General features: G+C 35.9%; 1 protein-coding gene across 1 annotated transcript in view; it reads right to left on the bottom strand.

Annotated features, from left to right (window-relative positions):
* Dhc93AB (Dynein heavy chain at 93AB) overlaps positions 1-21,997 on the bottom strand; it is a 1,274,973-nt gene that overhangs the window by 132,147 nt on the left and 1,120,829 nt on the right. Inside the window, exons 52-54 of the mRNA XM_090403805.1 lie at positions 18,240-18,545; positions 14,083-14,253; positions 10,974-11,096 (exon numbers count right to left, since the gene is read on the bottom strand). Coding sequence (XP_090259931.1) covers positions 10,974-11,096; positions 14,083-14,253; positions 18,240-18,545 — 600 coding nt within the window. The remainder of the gene's footprint in view (positions 1-10,973; positions 11,097-14,082; positions 14,254-18,239; positions 18,546-21,997) is intronic.

The following is a 21,997-nucleotide window of genomic DNA, read 5'->3' as shown; positions in this document are numbered from 1 at the left end:
AGCGAACATGTTAAAATGGATGAATGAAGAGATTAAGTATGAAATCTGGAAGGAGAAAGTACTGTGGAGGCAACACAAGATGAATGTTAGTAGTGATCAGTTGCATAAAGACTACAAAGAGCACACCAGAAAGGTGACTCGGGTGGTAAAGACAGAAAACGTGCAGTATGAGAATAAATTAGCCAATCAAGCTAAGAAAAATCCTAGTAACTTCTTTTGATATGCAGAAAATAGAAGGAAAAATGACTATGGGAGGATGATGCTAGTAGATGGCAGCGTGGTTACCAAGGCAGAGGATATATTTGAATTATTCAATGATCAGCTTAACAGTGTATTTCATCCTTGTGAATGCAACATCTGTAGAGGGTATGATAGATGAGAAATGGTGAATAAGCAGGAAATACATGAGGAATTAAATAAATAATAAATTTGATATTAATAAGGCTGTAGGACCTGACAATTTATCACCACATGTCTTGAAGAAATTTTCTATAACATTAATGGCACCCTTGGAACGCAAGAGGATGAGTCTCAAATTAATGAAGGTGGGAAAAATTGTTCCACTTCACAAAGGGAGTTTGAGGATAAGACAGGCTACAAATTATAGGCAAATCTATGTGTCTGGGGTTGTTTTTAAGGTGTTAGAGAAGTTGTGAGGACTATGATTCAGAAGTGGGTTGACAATAGCAGTATTCTTTATGATGGTCAAGATAAGTTTGTTAGGGGGACATCGTGTTTCAACAATCTGCTAACATATTACAACAGGGTGACAAATTCATTTGATAATGGAAATGCATGTATGCTGGTGTACTTGAGTTTTTCAAAGACCTTTGATAAAGTGTTACATGATAAGCTAGTAACTGAATTCAAACCAATGGAATTGGATAACAGACTAGGGAGTTGGATAACTGACTGGCTTTCAGACAGGTATCAGAAGGTGGAGGAGTGATATCCCAAAAGAGAAAGATCACTGGTGGAGTGCCAAAGGGATCTGTTTTGGGAGTATTATTATTTATCTTATATGTTAATGATATTGGGACTGGCTTAACTGGAGAAGTGCAGCTATTTGCTGATGATGCAAAGTTGGAAAGAGCTATGAGAAGTAGAGCAGATATGATCTTGCAGAAGGATCTGAATAGACTATGTGAGTGGGTAGCTATCAGTTTAATGTTACAAAGTGCAAGGTCTTGAAATTTGGTAGGCAAGGTTGGGATGCAGAGTATACAATTAATGGAGAAATTCTGAAGGAGGTGGAGGTGATAAGATATCTGGTACTGATGGTGGAAATCTAAAATTGTAAGAAGAGGAGGATGAAACTGACATGCAGAAGCAAAGAAGTTATTGTTTCCTTATAAGGTTTGTTCAAGCTGCATATGGACTATTGTGTAGAGATGTGGTTGCTTGTTTTTCGGAGAATGTATTGCAGAGTCTCCAGAAAAGGTTTACTAAGTTAGTGTCAGTCTAAGGAATGTCAGATTGAGAAGAAATTGAGGGAATGCAATTTACAGAGCTTTAAATAGAAGAAGAAGAAGAGGAAGATTGAGACATATAAGTTGGTGAGGGAAGAGCGGGTTGTTATCAGATTAACGGAGGAGAGTTTTCATAGAGTAGAGGGAGGCAAAGGTAGAACTAGAGGTCATCTCTGGAAGCTGTATAAGGAGGTTATGAGGAGGGAAGTGAGAAGAAAGTTCCTATCATGGACAATGATTAGTGAGTAGAATGCATTTCCTGAAAGTGGTGAGTGCAGAAACTTTGAATGGGTTTAAGACATGGTTCGATGATCATTTTTCATGAGAGAGTATTGACCTCCCATGATAAGTCCTTTTACTCCATGGATGTCAGATGTTAATAATAATAATAATAAGTAAAAGGATATTCATCATTGGCATAGAGTTATAAAGAGGTGCAAGAGAGCCTAATAATATTAGGAGAAAAAAAAAAGACAAGACGGACAGTAGGAGAGATAGAGAAAAGACCTCAGTTCCTTTCTATCATCATGTAACTAAAGACTATTTTCTCTTTTTCACCAGTTTCATACTACTGAATAACCAAAAAACTGGAAACAAAATCCAGAAATAACTGGTACCTAGGTGGTTAGCCTTTTCTAAGTAAACAATTATGCATTGGACTTCATTCACTGGGGGTTGCTCTCTAGTTATCCCTGAAGCTGACCATGAAGCCACAGAGATAAGAGCATGGAACAATGTAATAAATTTTTCATAATAAAAATAGACAGAATTTTATTTTCGAATGATGAATATTGCATAATATGGTAGTCTGTACCTCACCAAAAATGCGGTATCTCCTTAAATACTTCTTAAGAATACATTTATATGTCATATTGCTTATTTTCCAAAATATGTTTTTGGAAAATAAGCAGTATGACATACAAATGACTTTCCATAAATGATATTTTTATGATAAATATCAAAATTGTTTTCTCATTGCTAACTGGTGGAGAATATTGCTTTTTTAAAAAAAGAAACTTATTCTATTGTGAGTAAAGGAATGTCCAACACATTACACAGTCTGTTCCAAATACTCAAGATAAGAGGCAGAATGAATGTGCTACTGTTTCAGATATAAGGGACTGACTCTCTGATGAGAAAGTATCTTCTCCATTTTATGGCATTTGCTAGCTGCTGATCATAGGCAATTCTCTAAACAAGATCCCTCCTATATCCTTGAACTTCATAAATAAATATCAGAGAAATGACAAACTATTAAATAAATTGAAACAGATGGGATTGGATAACGGACTTCTGAGTTTGGATCAGTGACTGGCTGTCAGATAGGTATCAGAAAGTTGTATATGGGGGTGCAGTATCATGAAAGAGGAAGGTCACTAGTGGTGTACCACAAAGGGTCAGTTTTGGGACCATTATTGTTCAATTTGTATCTTAATGATATCGAGATGGATTTAACTAGTAATATACAGCTGTTTGCAGATAATGCAAAATTGGGCAATGCAGAGTCAAGCAGGTTATGGCCTTACAGGAGGACTTGAATAGATTGCATGAATGGGCAGGTAAGTAGAACAGTCAGGTCAATGTTGCAAAGTGTACGGTTTTGAGATCTGGTAAGCAAAATGGGATGCAAAGTATACACTCAGTGAGGAAACTTTAAAGGAAGTAGAAGAGATGAGAGATCTAGGAGATCTATGATGGTGGACAAAGACCTGAAATTCAGAGGCCACATTCCGATGTGACATCTTCACAACTTGTGAAGATGCCACATCGGATAATGGAAATGTTGCAGAGGACCCTGACATGCAGAAATGGAGAGGTTATGATGCCATCATAAAGCCTTGATCAGGTCTCATATGGATTATTATGCAAGATTTGGTTGCAGAGTTTTTGGTGATGAGGATATGTTGGAAAGGGTCTAGACAAGATTCACAAAGGTGATCAGTGGTCTTTGGAATGTGGAGTACGAGGACAGATTGAGAGAATGCAAGTTGCAAAGCCATGTGAATAGGAGAAGGGGGGGCAGATATGATTGAGACATAAGTTATGTCAGGGGTTGTTATCCAAGTTGACATGGAAGAGATTTTTCATGGAATGGGAGAAGGGAGTAGAACAAGAGGCCATCGTTGGAAACGGTATAAGGAAAGTGTGAGCAGAGGGTTCTCTGCATGGAGAGTGGTTGGTGAGTGGAATGCATTGCCTGCGTGTGTTGTGAATGTAGTCATATTGAACAAGTTTAAGGCATGGTTGGATGAGCATTGTGTGAAATAATGTGTACTTCCCATGATGAGTCTCTGACTCCATGGAGCTCAGATGATAATAATAATAATTCCCTAGAATTCATGTGTTTGTTAGCAATTCCCTAGAATTTTTTCAGCTTGCCTCATTCATTTTCTCTTTCATGAATCTGGTCATCAACTATGTACCTATATCAGTTCCATAAAACATTCTTCAAGGGCAGTTATTTTTTAATTCATAATAGCATTCATTAATTCATTTTTGATCCACAACTCTTTTTTGTTTTTCTAATAAGAAATGTTATACTCCTTAACTAATGCTCATGCACCCTCTCTTTTCTTTTCCTCCTAGTTTCATACTCATCCCAACATGACATCTATGACCTAATATAACTATTTCCCAATCTTTTATGTCCCTTTATGTACAGAGATTTTCACATGTTGGACTGTCTCTTAGTTAAGGATACATCAATTACTCTCTCAATATAAAGCAAAATGGCCATTTCAGGTATTATCATATCCTCTGATATTATTATCAAATGAGTATACTTATCTGCTCTATATCAACAAAGTGCCTAAGGTAATTATACCTTAGTAATTTAAATTTCTCCTTTTTTATTTCATGCACCTGTTTTCTATATCTGACTTGTGTACTACTGATTCTGGATATTAATTACTTGTTTTTTTAATTCCTTGCACTATCTAAACTTATCTCTCTCCATATACTCTGTCATGTAGTATTACTCTACAAATTTTGTTGCCGAACTTTTGTGTATTTAAACAGCTTTAACAAGGACATATTTATTACTGTATACAAAACTTTTCTATCATAAAGCTTTTAAGATAGTTTTAAGTTGGGATATGACCACCAGGAAAGGTAGTCAATGTGTTGTGCAATATAATAGTGATGAGATGAGGCAGAGAACAAGAATTATGAATGATATGCTAGCAGAAATGTGTGAAGAGAAAGGAGTACAGTTTGTTAATGAGTGGATTGAGTTTGAAGGATGAATTTAACTGTATAAGAGTTGTGGACTATATTTGAATGGTTTTGGGTGTGAGTCATTTAGAGAGACTGGTGCTGAAATGGAGAGTAATGAGTGCAGAGAATGAGTCTGAGCAAGTAAGAAGCAACATAAAAGAACAAGAAAATAAGGAAGGAGGGATTGAAGTAGTGCTTATGAGTGAAGAAGTGGGTAGCTTGAGTGTAGAGGAGGAGGAGGAGGAGATAAATAAGGAACACAGCATGAGAAAGGCTGATGCTCCAAGAGGATGTGAATGTGTATGTGGACAAAAAGGAAAGGGGATGACCTGGGATGCGGAGAAACAGTTGGATTTAAAGATGGTCCTAGGATGAGTAAGAAAAAGAAATGGCTGAAACAAAGTATGGAGAGGTCACAACCAGGGCCAGCTCTAGGCTTAGGCACAAGAGACACCAGCCTAGGGGAGCAATGGCTTTGGGACACCAACATCATAAAAAAAGTAATAGTAATAGTCGAAGTGTTGGTGGTATGAGCAGTGCCCACCAAAATGCTCTATACACATATTTTGGCAATAACTATAAACTGCTTTTAACAATAAAGAATTTTATGATGCCTGTCTTGTCTTACAATGCATTGATAAAACTGGCCTAGGGGGCGCCACATACCCTCGAGCCGGTACTGGTCACAACTAATAAGTGGTATCTATGGACCTTGTTATAGATCCAGGAATGAGCTGTTATGCTTGTATGTGAATTCTAGAAGTATAAGGAAAAAGGGAAATGAAATGGCTGTGTTGAATGAGTTCGTTCACTCAAAAATTGTTGGAATAAGTGAGATATGGCTAGATAAGGATAACATCATGACAGGAATAGAGGTGGAAGGGTATGATGTTTTTCGCGAAAATAGAAAGGTCCATGCAAGGTAGAGATGCAAGGGTGAAAATAATGGCACTAGTTTTGAGGCAGTATGGTGTGAGATAGAGGTGAATAGAATGAAATACTCAGTCAGATGTCACTACAGACCTGATGATATGGAGGGCAGTGACCATGAAATGGATAAGCAAATTAGTCAAGCAAATAGGAAAAGGGTAATCATTTAGGTGATTTTAATATGGCAATACATACGGGAATGACAAGACAGCAACTGGAAATAAAGAAAACGAATTTCTCAAGTTTTTCAGGGACAAATACTCAGGCAGTATGTGTGCTCAATTCTCAATCCTTGTGTGCCCTCAGAAGGAACACAAGGATTGAGGGTCTGGGATTTGATCATCTCATCAAAGGATGTAATTATAAATGAGGCATTAAATCTCCCTCTAGTTGGTTCCATGAAGTGGACCTGGTTATTGGTTCAGAGGTTATATGCATAAGTAAGGTGACCTCGTTACCTCCAGTTGGTGAAAGCGATCATGTGGTATTGACTTGGGAGGTTGCAAAATCTGTGGATTTTTCTATTAAGAAGGGGTATGTACGAAACTACAGGTTAGGCAATTATAACAAGCTTCGGAGTGAGCTTGCAGCCATCCCATGGCAGAACATATTGCAAGGGAAAGATGTTAGCAGTGCTTGGGATAAAATCAGTGGGTATCTGAGGAAAGCAATATCAGATTGTGTCCCCATGGTCAGGAGGTCAAACAAGGCAGGCATTAGATGGATGAGCAGTAGTATCAAGCTTGAACTACAAAAAAAGAAAATGTTATGGAGAATTTACAAGGAGAAGGGCGATCAGGACACCCATGAGCAGTACAAGGCTCAAGCTAGGAAGGTTACCAGCATAGTAAGAAAAGCTAAATCAGATTATGAGAAGACCTTAGCCAAAGAGATCAAGGGTAATCCCAAAGAGTTCTTCCGCTATGTGGCAAGTAAGAGGAAGAATGACTTCGGAAGGATAACCTTAGTGGGTGCTGATGGTATTGAGGTGACAAAATCAGATGTAATAGTCGAGTTACTGAGTGATCACTTCTCAAAAGTCTATCACCCAAGTGAGGATATCTCTATACCTATAGCAATACCTAATGTGAGAATTGAAGCTAAAGAATCAGAGGTATTAAATATATTGCGAAACTTAAATGCAAACACTGCGGTAGGCTTAGATGGAATATCAGCTCGGGTGTTGCGTGAATGTGCAAATGAATTGTCAACCCCTCTTACCTGGATATTTAATTTAAGTTTGAACTCTGGTATGGTCCCTAGGGAGTGGAAGTTAGGCAAAGTGGTTCCTTTGCATAAGGGTGGCTCTAAAACTGCAGTATTGAATTACAGACCAATCACCATCTCAGGAGTAGTGGTAAAAGTATTGGAAAAGTTGGTTAAAGACAAAATTCAAGAATGGGTGGATCAGGATATGATACTCTATAGAGGCCAACATGGTTTTCTTAAAGGTAGATCCTGCCTTAGCAATCTATTAACTATCCATAATAGAATAACATCAGAGTTGGACAAAGGAACTGGCTACACAGTGGTACTTCTGGATTTTGCTAAGGCTTTTGACAGGATACCCCATAGAACACTGTTACGCAAATTGGAGCAGATGGGAATGGATATTAAATTGGTGATATGGATAGGAGAGTGGCTCAGGGAGAGATACCATAAGGTGGTGTATGGAGGAGCCGAGTCCAGAATGAGGCAGGTGACCAGTGGTGTGCCTCAGGGCTCTGTGCTTGGGCCAATGTTGTTTAATTTGTATATAAATGATATAGGAAACGGCTTAAAGGGAGATATTCAGTTGTTTGCTGATGATGCAAAGTTGTGTAGTGCAATAAAAAATCAAGCTGATGTTGAAAGTTTGCAGGAGGATTTAAATAAGCTGGTAAAATGGGCAAAAGAAAATGGATGTCAGTTCAATGTGGAAAAGTGTAAAGTCTTGCATTTTGGGATTAAAAGATTACCAGCTGTGTACTACATAGATGGAAAGGTACTCCAAGAGATTGATGAGGCTAGGGACTTAGGGGTATTGGTAGATAAGGAGATGAAGTTCAGAGGACACATTGCTAAGGTGTCCAAGATTGCACATAGGATTACTTGGTTGTTGAGGAACACACTGACATCCAGAGATAAAGAGGTTATTATTCCCCTTTATAAAGCATTGATACTTCCACATTTGGATTACTGTGCTCAGGTTTGGTCACCTGGATTCCTTGGAGATGAGGAGGCTGTGGAGAGGGTTCAGAGAAGAGTGACCAAGTTGGTGAGTGATATAAAAAATGCTCCCTACATTGATAGATTGAGAGCTTGTGGATTGCAGAGATTGGCTGATAGGCGAAGAAGAGGGGATATGATAGAAACATTCAAATTACTAAAAGGTTTTTATAGGATTGATGCAGGGGAAATGTTTCAGCTGTGTGATAGTGATGGAAGAACAAGAGGTCATCTCTGGAAATTAAAGAAGAGTGTGGTTAACAAAGGTGTCAGAACAAGGTTTTTTGCCTGGAGGGTGGTGAATGAGTGGAATTCATTGCCTGACTTTGTTGTGAGCTCTTCATCTGTAAATGAATTCAAGAAGAGATATGACAGATATTGTTTTGCTAGTTTGGGTCTCCCGCGATGAGTCTACTGACTCCATGGAGATACCCGTAATAATAATAATAATAATAATAATAATAATAATAATAAGTGATTATGTGAGGACTTCTGTGAGGAAAGGGAACATGTGGAACTACAAGGCTGGTGATTATGAGAAGCTCAGTAGACAGCTTGCAGCTGTACCATGGATAAAGAGTTGAGTGAAAAGGAGGTAAATAAATGCTGCTTGGGTGATTTTCAAGAACTAACTAATAGAAGAAATGTCTAAATGTATCCAAGGGTCAGAAGGTTAAATAAGGTAGATGTAAAATGGATGAATGAAGAAATTATGCATGCAATACAGAGAAAGAAGGCATTATAGTGTCAACATAAGTTGGGTGGTAATATACAATTCCATGAGAAGTACAAAAAAACATGCAAGGATGGTGACTCAGTAAGTAAGGGTAGCAAAAGTGCAGTATGAGCAGCAGTTTTGCTAATGAAGCCCCAAAAAAAAGAGAGAAAACCTAAAGAGCAATAGGTTCTCTCTTTTTGAACAGATGCATGAATTTCTAAAATGGTAAAAGGTCAACTGCAGCAGAGGATATAATTGAGATATTTAAAGAGCAGTTCAAAAATGTCTTTCATACTTGTAAATGTGACATCATGGAGAATTTGAGAGTAGTGAATGAGAAGGAGGAGCAGGAGGAGAGACTGACTGGATGTGAGCAAGAGATATATGGGGAATTGAGCAAATTTGTTGCTAATAAAGTTGTGGGTCTTGATGATATATCATCACTTATTTTGAAGGAATGTTCCAGAAAGTATGCCTTGGCATATTTGTTTAATATGAGTCTTATACTTGGTCAAGTTCCAAAGGAGCAGAAGGAAGGTATTGTGGTTAAAGTATGAGAGAGGCTAGTGAGAACCAGGATCCAGAATTGGGATGAAAACAGTGGTATTATCTGCTAACTTATTACAATAAGGTGACAGGTGCACTGTACAAGGGAGATAGATACATTGCAGTATACTTAGATTTTACAAAGGCTTTTGACAGATTGCATCATGATAAGTTGACAATTAAACAACAACAACAGATGAAGTTGGATATTAGATTAGTGCAATGGATTATAGATTGGCTTTCTGCTAGATATTAGCAAGTTGTGTATGGGGTAGCAATATCCTAGAAGGGGAAAGTCACTAGTGGTGTGCTTTAAGGGTCTGTTTTAGGGTCATTGCTTTTTAACCTATATGTTAATAATATTGCCAAAGATTCGAATGGGATATTGAGTTGTATACAGATGATGCAAAGTTGTGGCCTTGAATAGACTGAGTGAATATTCACAAACATGGAGATAGCAGTTCAGTGTTGCAAAATGTAAGGTTTTAAAATTTGGAAAAGAAAGATGGGATGTAGAATTTATTCCTGTGGGGATATATTGCTGAAGGTAGAGGAAATAAGAGATCCTGGGGTGATAGTGGATAAGGATCTAAAATTTAGAGAACATGTTGCCAATATTTTGAGGACAACGCAATGATGCAAGAACACTGACTTGTAGAAGTAAGGAGATTCTGGTTCCACTGTATAAGGACTTGATTATGTCATAAAAGGACTAATATGCACAAATTTGGTTTTCAAAAGGATGAAGAGATATTTGAAAGCATTCAGAGGCAATTATCTAAGGTAGTTTCTGATGTCTGGAATGTTAAGTATGAAAAAATTTTGAGAAGATGTAATTTACAAAGTCTAGTGGATGATGTGATAAAGACATACAAATTGGTAAGGGGTTGTTATAGGATTAATGTTGAAGAGGTTTTATATAAAACAGTGGGAAATGGGGAAATAACAACAAGAGGTCATTCCTGGATTCTGTATAAGGAAGGTGTGGACAAGTGAGTGAGAAGTAGGTTTTTTGCATGCAGAGTTGTGAATGATTGGAATGCACTGCCTGAGAGAGTGTGATGTCTGCAAACAACAGTTTGAACATATTCAAGATATGGTATGATGAGCTGTTTTATGACAAAGGGACCATTTGCGATGAGTCTTTGACCCCATGAGGGTCTTGGGATAATGATAATAATAATAATTTTATTATATATATATATATTTTTTAACATTTTATTATTTCTCAGATAAATTACATACATTATATGAAGACAATTATGTATAACAAATACTTTCTCGTACATAAAGTTTTTTTTAAAAATAATAATAATAACAATAACTGTTTACAACATATATTATTATAATATTCATAATGATGATTATTACAGATGTTTCTTTGCAATTTTGCACTCTATATATACAATATCAATGGATATAATCACTCTATATTGCATACTTTTGTTACAGTTATTACATACATTACATACATTTGATTACATATGATACATTACTTACATTTGTTTACATATGATACATTACTTACATTTGTTTACATATGATACTTACATTACATACATTTGTTTATTTATAATACATACTTTGGTTTACATGTGATACGTACATTTACTTGCACTTGGTTACATATGATACGTACATTTACTTGCACTTGGTTACATATGATACATCTTGGATGAGAACTAATTTCTTTGCTTTCATCCTCGAAGCTTATATGTAAACTATATAATAATAATAATAATAATAATAATAATACATAATAATATTAAATAATAATAATAGTACATGTAAATTATGCAGTGCAATAAGAAAATAAATGTAAAATTTATGAACAAAGTATTATCAGTCCATGTTTATGAGTTGGTAAGATGAAACACTGAACTTACCTGTATGGCTCCCCAGTTAAAGTTAGATACAAAATCTACAGGACTTTCACTGCATGTTTTGGCTGGAAATCTTAGCAGGAAATCTAATTCTTCACTACTGATTTCCTTCTTTTCCAATAAAATCTAATAAAAATAAATAAAATAATTTTAGTATTTAATATTAGTGTAATATGCTACAGATAAATAATAAATGTGATTTACTAAAATAAAGAGCCAAAAGGCTTCATTTTGGCAATGCAAAATTAAATGAATCAAGTATTTTGGCAGTGCTAAATTATATAAATCAAATGCCAGCGAGTATATTCCTGTAAGTTTTCTGGTCAAATTTCATACGAAACTTTCAGAGTTTCTAGATTCGGCTTTGAAATAATGCTGGATTTGATATCCACTTGATTTATATAATAATAAATGTGATTTTACCAACTATTTTATTTGCATCATTTTGACATTTGTTTTGAAAATTAATAACATTTTTTGGAATTAACCAGTTGTATATAAAAAAAAAAGATTGATTGAAAGAGATGTTGTACTGATGTCTCGAAATACAGAGAGCTTCATCTATAAGCAAAATAACAATAGTTATATAAATATGAAGAGCCACAGTTCAAGAGGATACTAAATTCTGGATTTTGCAAAATTTGTCAAAAAGGATACTAAACTTTGCAAAATTTGTCTTGAGATGTTTGATTAAAAATTTAACATATTTATACTCAAGTTTAGACAATAAAGATGTAGAGATGTTATGGTAAGCTGGATAGTGACTTTTTACATAAATTAATGTTACTAAACCATTACAACATATAACAGTTCCATATAATTGTTTCTCTTTATTGAGCCTTGATAAGACCCCATCTTAACTACTGTGTGCAGATCTGAGTGCCAGGGTTTCTTGGTGATCAGGAGGTGGAGAATCCAGAGGCAAATGACAAAGATGGTAGCAGGTCTATGGAATGAACCTTACGAGAACAGGTTGAAGATTTGTGGGTTACAGAAACTGGTTGATAAGCAGAAAAGGGGTGATATGATTGAGACATACAAATCACTGAGGGGAATTTATAAGATTAATTCAGAGGAAATTTTTCAGAACAGGTCTGGTGGTGGTGGGAGAACTAGAGGCCATCCATGGAAACTGAGTAAGTGTAGTTAGCAAGGGTATTAAAACCAGGTTTTTTGCTTGGAGAGTAGTGAATGAGTGGAATAGGTTGTTATAATCTGTTGTGGATGTCATGACGGTGAAAAAGCAAAGTATGATAAATACTGTTCAAATGTTGGATAGTTCTTGACATGATGTTTAGGGCCACCCTCAATGAGTCTAAGGACTGCTTGGAGTAGCCTGTAATAACAATAATAATATTAATAAACATATTAACTATGTAAACCCAGTGCTAACAAGGCAATTGGACTCAATGATATACTTGATTTATAAAAGCCTTATAGCAGGATAAGTCTGGAAATGGGATAAAATTATTCAACTTTACAAACATGTACTAAGACTGACTGGAAAGATGGCAAAATTCAACTTTACAAAGAGATAATAAGACTGGGGCCTTGAATTACAGGCCAATCTGTTTGTCTGTAATTGTGATGATGGTAGTTAAGAGGCTGGTTGGTGAGGGCTAGGATTCAAAAACTGGTAGAATATCAGCAGTTTTGTTGATTCATGTAATTTAAGTTTGTCAAAAGAGAAAAAGGACTATAGTTAACTGTCACCAGTTAAACTGTGGATTGGATATACACTTTGGCCAAAGAAGATGGAACAAGGCTTATCATATTGGAGAAACTTTGCTTCACGAGTAGAGGAGTCAGAGGATCTTGGTGGATAGGGAAATGAAGTTCAAGGGATGCATCATGAAGGTTTTATTGGTTAGCAAGAAAATTGGTGCTATAATGTGAAGAACACTGCTATGTGTGATAAAGAAGATAATTCCAACTATATAAGGCACTAATTAGGCTTCATTTGGATTTAGCTTCAAGGATCTGATCACTTGGCTATATTAGCAATAAGGTAACATTAAAACTCTGGATTATTAAATTTGAGGACAGACTGAGGGAATGTGTTCTTCGAAGCTTGGTGGATATCAGGAGGAGAGGTGATGTGATTGTGCACATAAATTGGTAAGAGGAGCCTTATCAAATAGATATCAGGGAATTATTGCATAGGATAATAGGATATGAGAATGATTGTTATCCTTGGAAACTGTACAAAGGATATGTGAGAAAGGAACAAGTGAAAAGGAGATTGTTGCTTGGCAGGTGATGAATGAGTGAAATGTATTGCTGGAGTAGGCAATAAGTTCTCTAAAACTGAATATGTTCAAAGTGAAGTATAATGGCTATTGTGGTCTGTAAGCCTTTGACCTCTTGCGATGTCTTTGGACTCAATAGAAGATCAGAAGTAGTACTAGTAAAGCAACACTAATATTAAACTTGCAGCCATGGTCATTTTCTCATGCTGCCAGTCTATTTAAGTCATCCTGCAAGATCTCCATATCATCTTCAATGACTACTGCTCATTCAGGTTGCAACATCAGTAAACAACTAAATATTTTTCCTCAAATAACTCTCTGTAATACATATCACTGATGTACAAATGGAATAAGAGTAGCTCAAGTACAGAGCTCTGTGGTAAATCACTAGTTACTTGCCTTCTAGTTCATTTCTGTCATATGCTACTCTTTGATGTCTGTCCATCAGCCACTCTCTAATAATCTTTGCATTTGACAGGACACCATGTTGTTCTGTCAACTGCCTTCACAGTCCAGCAGTATCACGGTCTAGTTGACAAAGTGGGTATGCTACCCACTTTGATATTGGTATTGTATATTTTATATTGTTTATTCTGTTTAGACATACACTTAGTGGCCAATGATACTGAAAAATTTACACTCAGTGTAAATTTTTCAGTATCATTTATTAGTTACCTGAAATGCATAATGTTAAGACTTTTTTTGTGGTGGCTGCATGCATGAGAAAAGGAGGCCTTAATTAGTTATACTGTGGTGTATTCAAAATAATACCAAAATCAACTGTATGGCTGATGTTGGTGCTACATATTTTACAATATTTATTCTATTTAGAAATAAAATTTTCAATATTATTTATTAGTTACCTGAAATGCAATATGTGCTATGAATGTGAGTTTGTCAGCTTCAAACAGTCCTTGAGAAATATGCCAGTACACTGAATAAGTAATTGAATCATTTAACTTGGTAATCCTTTGTTGTACATCACTAGTTCTTTCTGAGGAATCAACAGCCTTTTGAAAAATATCTGTAAATTCCTAATACAGTACCAAAAAAGATGTTACATCAGAATTATAATTCAGTAAAATATCAAAATAAAATATACCGAGTATAGAGAAGTACAACTGATTGAAGCGAAATTTGTCTGACTTAGTAGGAAGATTTCTAGTGAGTTATGTAGCATAACATCTCTTTGTAATACAAAAAAACATGCCGTAACTGTTAAAAACATCATACAATGTAAGTAGTCCAGAAAATAAAAATTACAGTAGTTTAAGTGTCATCTGCTGGCCAGTCAAAAATCATTGATTATATCATACTTATATATGAATCCAATATCCACTAAATCAGCTAAGGCCTTTTATTCCCCTTATAGGAAGAAGGGGAGACCACTTTAATCATATCTAGCTTTTGGAGACTTGAGTGGGCATTTCAATTTCCACCAATAGCCAATCAGATATAGTAGGCCTAAGATTCACTAATTTCAAGTGGCATCTGGTGAAGAGATGGCAGAGAAGTGTTGCCACCTTGTAGTCCCTAACCTTAACACAATATTATTGTCAGAAACAGTGGGTTCTACAGTGGATTTTCTTGAGTTTATGGGATGAAAAACCCAAGTTTCCAGGAGAAATAACTTGTTTGCCCATGCCAGGTTTTTCTTCTGGCAGCTGTGGAAGCGAACGCCACCAATATATATATATATATATATATATATATATATATATATATATATATATATATATATAAACTGACTGTGAAGTCATAATTTGGTCACTTATTCAGGATTCTCCCTGTGAGGGCATAATGAAGGTTTGTGGTTAACAAAATTCAGTTAATAGGAAGAAAGTGGGTGGAAAATATAAGAGAAATTATTATTATTATTATTCGTGGCACCTCCAAGGAGTCTGAAGACTCATCGTGGGAGGACACCCACAACTATCTCAACCACTACACTGAACATCTACTATGAATCATCTCCATCAACGCCATCTACCGCCCACCTCCACCACTACCACAACTAGTATTTTTTGTCTGTAAATTGCGTGTGTTCTGAAGGGCCGATTTGTCTGTATGCGGGATGAAAAACCTGAGTTTCTGGGAGAAAAAACTCTGCTAAATAAGTAAAAATATAAGTAACAAGAAGGGTTTTACAAAATAGTTGCTGAAGAAATTTTCTAGTACATGACATGACCAGAGGAAACAAGGGATGACTCATAGAAGCTGTGTAAGATTGTTAACAAGGTCATGAGGACTAGATTTTTTGTTTGAAGAATGGTCAATGAGTGAAAATTATTGCCAGTGGTCAACATGCTTTGGCATTGTGTGAATAATGGTTATTGGGCCATGATAAGTCTTTGGTGTTTGTGGGGGGTCCGGTATAATAATAATCCACAAGCCATTTTCTGAACCAGCCTATATTTTTCACTCAGGCAAGTGAGTGTAAATAGGTAGATTAAAAAAATGGCATTTGCCATAGAGAAAAGGAACCTTTTCTAGTATGCAACAATAAATTACCATTTTTCATTCATATTATAACCAATCATATGAAAACAACAGTGCGACTGCATTTTGGATACTAAGATTAGACAGTTGATTTCACCACATGTACCTATCCACTTTGTTTTATAATATGCTTTTTAACAGAGTGGATCACTCTGTTAAAAAGCATTTTGTATTTCATTCTTACATTTCTGTGGAGTCTTTATTACTTACTATTAGAAAACCTTCTAGGTGGTCCACTGACTCATTACATGCACTCTCTATCATGCCTCTCCTTAAATTCATTTAAAGCTAATTCAGAGTCCTTCTCCACATTCATTGGTAACATGGTTCATTCATTTGCTGCTTGTTAAGAGAAAAATTTAGTATTTGCACCCTTGATAACAACACTATTTCACAGGTGACCACATGTTGTTTCTCTCCCATCCTATCAGATCTTGCATGTTATTTTTACAATCTTTGAAAAGTGGTTCCTGAATTTATTACATCCTTTATTACATTCTAAAATACCAAGGTTAATAAGTTTCTTGGCACAAAATCCCCTCAATGCAATATTATTATTAACATCTGACCTTTGTGGAGTCAGAGACTCATCGTGGAAGGTGCACACGATGCTCATCCAACAGTGCTTTTAAACTGATTCAATGTGTCTACATTCACAACACACTCAGGCAATGTTTCTGCACATCCCATTTCATGATGGTATTCATCAGTTTTACTCCTATCTTGTTTATTCTTCTGACTATGAGTGCATAATCTGATAGTACTTTCTTCAAAGCAGTATCTTCCTTCAGACTATATATTTTCCCCCTCTAGATTCTTATGCCGCAACTCTGCTCCAAGCTGGTTCCTCATTTTGTCATAATTACTACTTTGTAACTCCAAATATACCTATTTTTAGCTGAATATTTTGCATGCCACACAATCTTCCAGAACAAACTACATAAGACTGCATTGAGACATACAAATTACTGAGGGGTTTTTACAAGATTAATTCAGAGGAAATTTTTCAGTACAGGTCTGGTGGTGGGAGAACTAGGAGCCATCCATGGAAACGAAGTAAGAGTGTAGTTAGCATGAGTGTTAAAACCAGGTTTTTTTGCTTGGAGAGTAGTGAATGAGTAGAACAGGTTGCTAGAGTCTGTTGTGGGTGCCATGACTGTGAATGAGTTCAAAGCAAAGTATGATAGATACTGTGCAAATGTTGGATAGCTCTTGACGTGATGTTTAGTGCCTCCCCTCGATGAGTCTAACGACTCCTTGGAGTAGCCAATAATAATAATAATAATAATAATAATAATCACTGTATGCAATCAGAGGCAATGTAGTTCCCTAATTTCTGCTAAATGGTCTCATACGATCCATCACTTTTACACCCTGAGTCCCTTGTATTACATTTTGATTGATGCAATTTTCTCATAGGAACTGTATAAAATCCATTTCTTCCATCCCTGTGTGCCTTCTTCCTTGCTATAGTCAAACTGTCCCATAATAATTACTTGCCCTGCATTCATTGCTGATTTGCCGATGCATGATAGTCACTCCCCCCCACCAAACTTATAGCAGCAACATATTAAATAGTTCAACCTGCTGACCTCTATTTCACACCCAATGGATTCAAATACCCTGTCTTCTGAATCCCCATCTTCCTGCTAAACTATACTTTTTGACTCAGTTCTTCTACAATCATTAGCAAAATCCTTCCCATCCACTCTGTTCCCTCTGTCTTCTATGAAAATACTATCCTATACCTATTGTATTCTGTCCCTATGACTATATCATCCTCTGTCAACTAAGTCTCGCTAATGCCTATAACCTTTGCCCAAGTTGAACTACAAATGCCAAAAAATCCCCATTCCCTTGTTACAGATGTTTCTGGGATTAGTTTTCAGAAGCTGAGGAGCTATATTCAGCATCGTTTAATCATTTTTCCACTCACTTCTTCAAGGCTGACTGTATGCACTCCAACAAAAATTTCCTCTGTACTTCTAAGCTCTTACTGAAGAACACTTTCTCAAGACACCTAACTCCAAATCTATTAAAATGCAAACCATCAGCCTTATAAAAGCCCTTTCATCCATCAAACTCACTCCACACATGCACAATCTCCACATCATTCCTCCTGCACAACCAATGCATTGCTAAAAGATCAAATATGGAACTTTTACAAGCTACTGGAGGTCTCAGGTACACATGCCCATGATGGAATTTCAACCCACAGCCTGTTGGCTGGAGAGTGGATACACCAAACACTTACTCAATTAGGCCAGCAATATAATAAGTATTTAGGTATTGTGTGACATAGAAGAAACCTGTCCTTGAAATCCCTGGAGTAAACTGGATAATAGTAACAATTATAATTACAATAATTTATTTAGAAATTAGCTTTTCTTGAAGTGATTGCAACAGAACATTTGTGAAAAAACACTTAAATTTTCTTTTAATGAAAAGATCATTAAATTAATTATAGAAATAAATTCTATATATGGTGATACTTTCAAAAGACTTTTAAATAAAAAATTACCTTCAATGAAAACTGGTAAAAAGGATGCAGTTTATTTAGGTCCTTAACAATGAAAAACAGAAGAGCAGCTCTATGTGCTACAGGACGAAAGAGTTCGCATGTTTCAACAAGTTGGGAATATATTTTTCTAGCTTTTTCTAATTTCTCTCTTAAATCTTTAGCTCTTTCTTTGCATTCTTCTAACTTTTCAACTAGACAAGAATCACTTACAAAATCACCATCTGTTTGGGACAACTGAGAAAGAATAAAATTTTCTACTTCTTTTAAATGGATCTTGCAGTCATTGATTTGTTTAGCAATGCCTTCCTGCAAAATAGAAGTAGTTGGAATAATATTCAGTTATTACATGATATATAATCTATGACTTATTTTTTAATGGTATTAACAACACACACCAAATAATTTTATCAAAAAGATGTTTTATTGTGATATATAATATGATTAACCCTCTCATGCATAAGGGCCTCATATGAGGACACATAAAAATGATGTCCACAGATGAGGACATTTTTAACATATACAGGGCACAAATTTAGTAAAATTAACGAATTCATGGTAATACTGTAAGACTAAATGGTACTGTATCATCATTGTAATTTTTTATAAATGAATATGCTGGCCTGGTTGGCCGAGTGGTCAGCGTATCCCTCTCCAGCAAAGGATGGGGGTTCAAATCCTGCCGTGGGCATGGATGTTTATGATTGTCTGTGAAAATGCTAGTGGTGGTGGATAGTAGATAGCGTTGGGATGATGTGGTTCGATGTAGTTAGAGGGTTGAGTGGTGAAGATGGAGAGTTGTAGAGCAAGTGACCTCCCTCAATGAGTCTGGGACTCTCTGGAGGTGTCAAGTAATAATAATAATAATAATAATTATTATTATTATTATTAATAATAATAAAAATTCATGCATGAGAGGGTTAATATGATATATAATAGTAAAACAAACAGATTTTTTTCCAAATATGACATAAAAATATCACACAGTAACAAGAGGAGTTGATGTATTAAATTGCTACAGGTTTCAGAATAAATTTCTGATTATTACATTTTTTGTTAGATACATATATTTGATTTTTTTTTGTATCTTCCCAAACAATATAAAAATTAAATTTGTAAGAGTATTAATAACACTCATCAGGTGATTTTTTGAAATGGTTATAATGATATTCAAAATTTCACAATTTAATGCATTTGCTTCTTTTAATTATTTTCTTTCTCAAACTTACATACTGATTGATTGACATTGAGAAGATAAAGTTTTCCCTCTCATTAATCATCTAAAAAATAAATACTTTCTAAAAAAATTTTTCTTTAGATAACTCTTTTTTTTTTAACAATGTGTTCATGATTTGCAAGAACCAAAAATTTGTCCATATAACTGTTATTATTATTATTATTATTATTATTAAAACAAGACCTCATGGAGTCAAAGACTCATCTAGGAGGTCCTTTTATCTCACACACATCTCATCATACCGGGTCTTAAACACATTCAAACTCCTTGCAGACACCACACTCTCAGGCAAGGCATTCCAATCATTCACAACTCTGCACGAAAAAAACCTGCCTCTCACTCCCCTACTCACACCCTCTTTATACAGTTTCCAGGTATGACCTCTGGTTCTCCCCTGATCTCCCACTATTCTCTGTAGAACTTCTCCACCATTGATCCTATAACAACCCCTTACCAACTTGTAGGTCTCTATCATATCTCCCCTCTTCCTTCTCTCCACTAGACTCTGCAAATTACATCTTTTCAATCTTTCCTCATACTCGACATTCCAGAGGTCAGAAACTACCTTAGTCAGTCGCCTTTGCACCCTTTCCAACATCTCTTCATCCTTCTGAAAACCAGGTGACCAAATCTGGGCACAATAGTCCATGTGTGGCCTAATCAAAGCCTTATACAATGGAACAAGAATCTCCCTACTTCTACACATCAGTGTCTTCCTCATCATTCCCAGAAGTCTTTGTGTTGTCTTCACAATTTTGGCAATGTGTCCCCTAAATTTTAGATCCTTATCCACTATCACTCCCAGATCTCTTATTTCCTCTACTTCCAACAATATATTCTCACCAAGCATAAATTCTGCATCCCATTTTTGTTTTCCAAATTTTAAAACCTTACATTTTGCAACATTGAACTCACATCCCCATTTGCTTGCCCAATCACTCAATTTATTCAAGTCTTCTTGCAAGGCCACAACATCTTCACTACTCTTTATGGTTCGTCCCAACTTTGCATCATCTGCAAACAACTGAATATCTCCATCCAAATCTTCGCCAATATCATTAATATACAAGTTAAATAGTAATGGCCCTAAAACAGATCCCTGAGGCACTCCACTAGTGACTTTCTTTTTCCTGGATATTGCACCCCCATACACAACTTGTTGATACCTATCAGATAGCCAGTCTCCAATCCAATGCACTAATCTAATATCCAACCCCATCTGCTCTAGTTTGACTGTCAACTTATCATGAGGTACTCTATCAAAAGCTTTTGCAAAATCCAAGTATATTACTGTGTATCCTTCTCCTCTGTCCAAGGAAGCAGTCACTTTATTGTAATAAGTAAGTAGATTACTAAAACATGACCTCCCTTTAGCAAATCCATGCTGTCCATCAAAGATTATACCATTGTTGTCAACCCAACTCTGGATCCTAGTTCTCACAAGCTTCTCCAACAACTTAACCACAACACCTGACACACAGATAGGCCTATAGTTTGATGCTTGAGTTCGATCACCTCCTTTATGAAGTGGCACAATCTTGCCCTCCTTCCACTCTTTAGGGACTTGACCAAGTGCAAGACTCGTATTAAAAAAATATGTCAAGGCAGGTGTCAACACTCTGGCACATTCCTTCAGAATACGCGGTGATATATTATCAAGTCCCACAGCCTTATTTACATCTAGTTTACTCAACTCCCCAAACACCTCTTGCTCACTTACAGTCAGTCTCTCCTCCCCATCATCAACTGCTCTTAATCTCTCCATGAAGTCACATTCACAAGATTGAAAGATCTTTATGAACTGCTCATTAAGTATCTCCACCATACATTCTGCAACAGCTGTCTTTATACCATTTCCTCCAATCAATGTCATCCTTCCATAATCATTCTTTCTTTTGCTGGCTACATATCGAAAGAACTCCCTAGGATTCTTTTTAGCTTCATTAGCTAACTGCTGTTCATACCTCTCTTTAGCTACTCTCACCAACCAAGTCACTCTCCTTGCCTGGTCTTTGTAGAACTCATGAAATTGGTTACTTCCACTTCTCTTATGCTGCCTCCACAATGCCCGTTTTCTCTGTATTGCATGCTTAATCTCTTTATTCATCCATCTCACACCTAACTTATTTAACCTTGTCACCCGTGGTATACATTTAGACATTGCATCCACTAAATATTTTTTGAAAATCCCCCAAGCTGCATTATTTCAAAATGTATATATTCTGAGGATTCAGACTATCCAAGATGGTAACTTAAAGTCAATGAAATACCCATTATAATGATAGATAAAAGGTTGGTGGGTTAAAAAATTTGAGTGATAGGTGAAAAAAAAAAAAATATATATATATATATATGTATGTATACAGGGTGTTCGAGATAAATTTGACATATTTATAATTAATTATATTTTTCCGTAAGTTACATGTATTAACACACACTTCTCTTCATTTAAAAGTTTGGACCCTTCTTCATTCATATACAAGATGTCAGAAAGGATGGATAGCTGGAACCCACCTGAATCATG

Source organism: Typopeltis vanoorti, chromosome 1, assembly GCF_054136105.1.
Source record: "Typopeltis vanoorti isolate ZY-2024b chromosome 1, IOZ_Tvanoo_1.0, whole genome shotgun sequence".
In the NCBI taxonomy this organism is placed as follows: Eukaryota; Metazoa; Arthropoda; class Arachnida; order Uropygi; family Thelyphonidae; genus Typopeltis; species Typopeltis vanoorti.
This window is presented reverse-complemented; position numbering and strand designations above follow the sequence as displayed.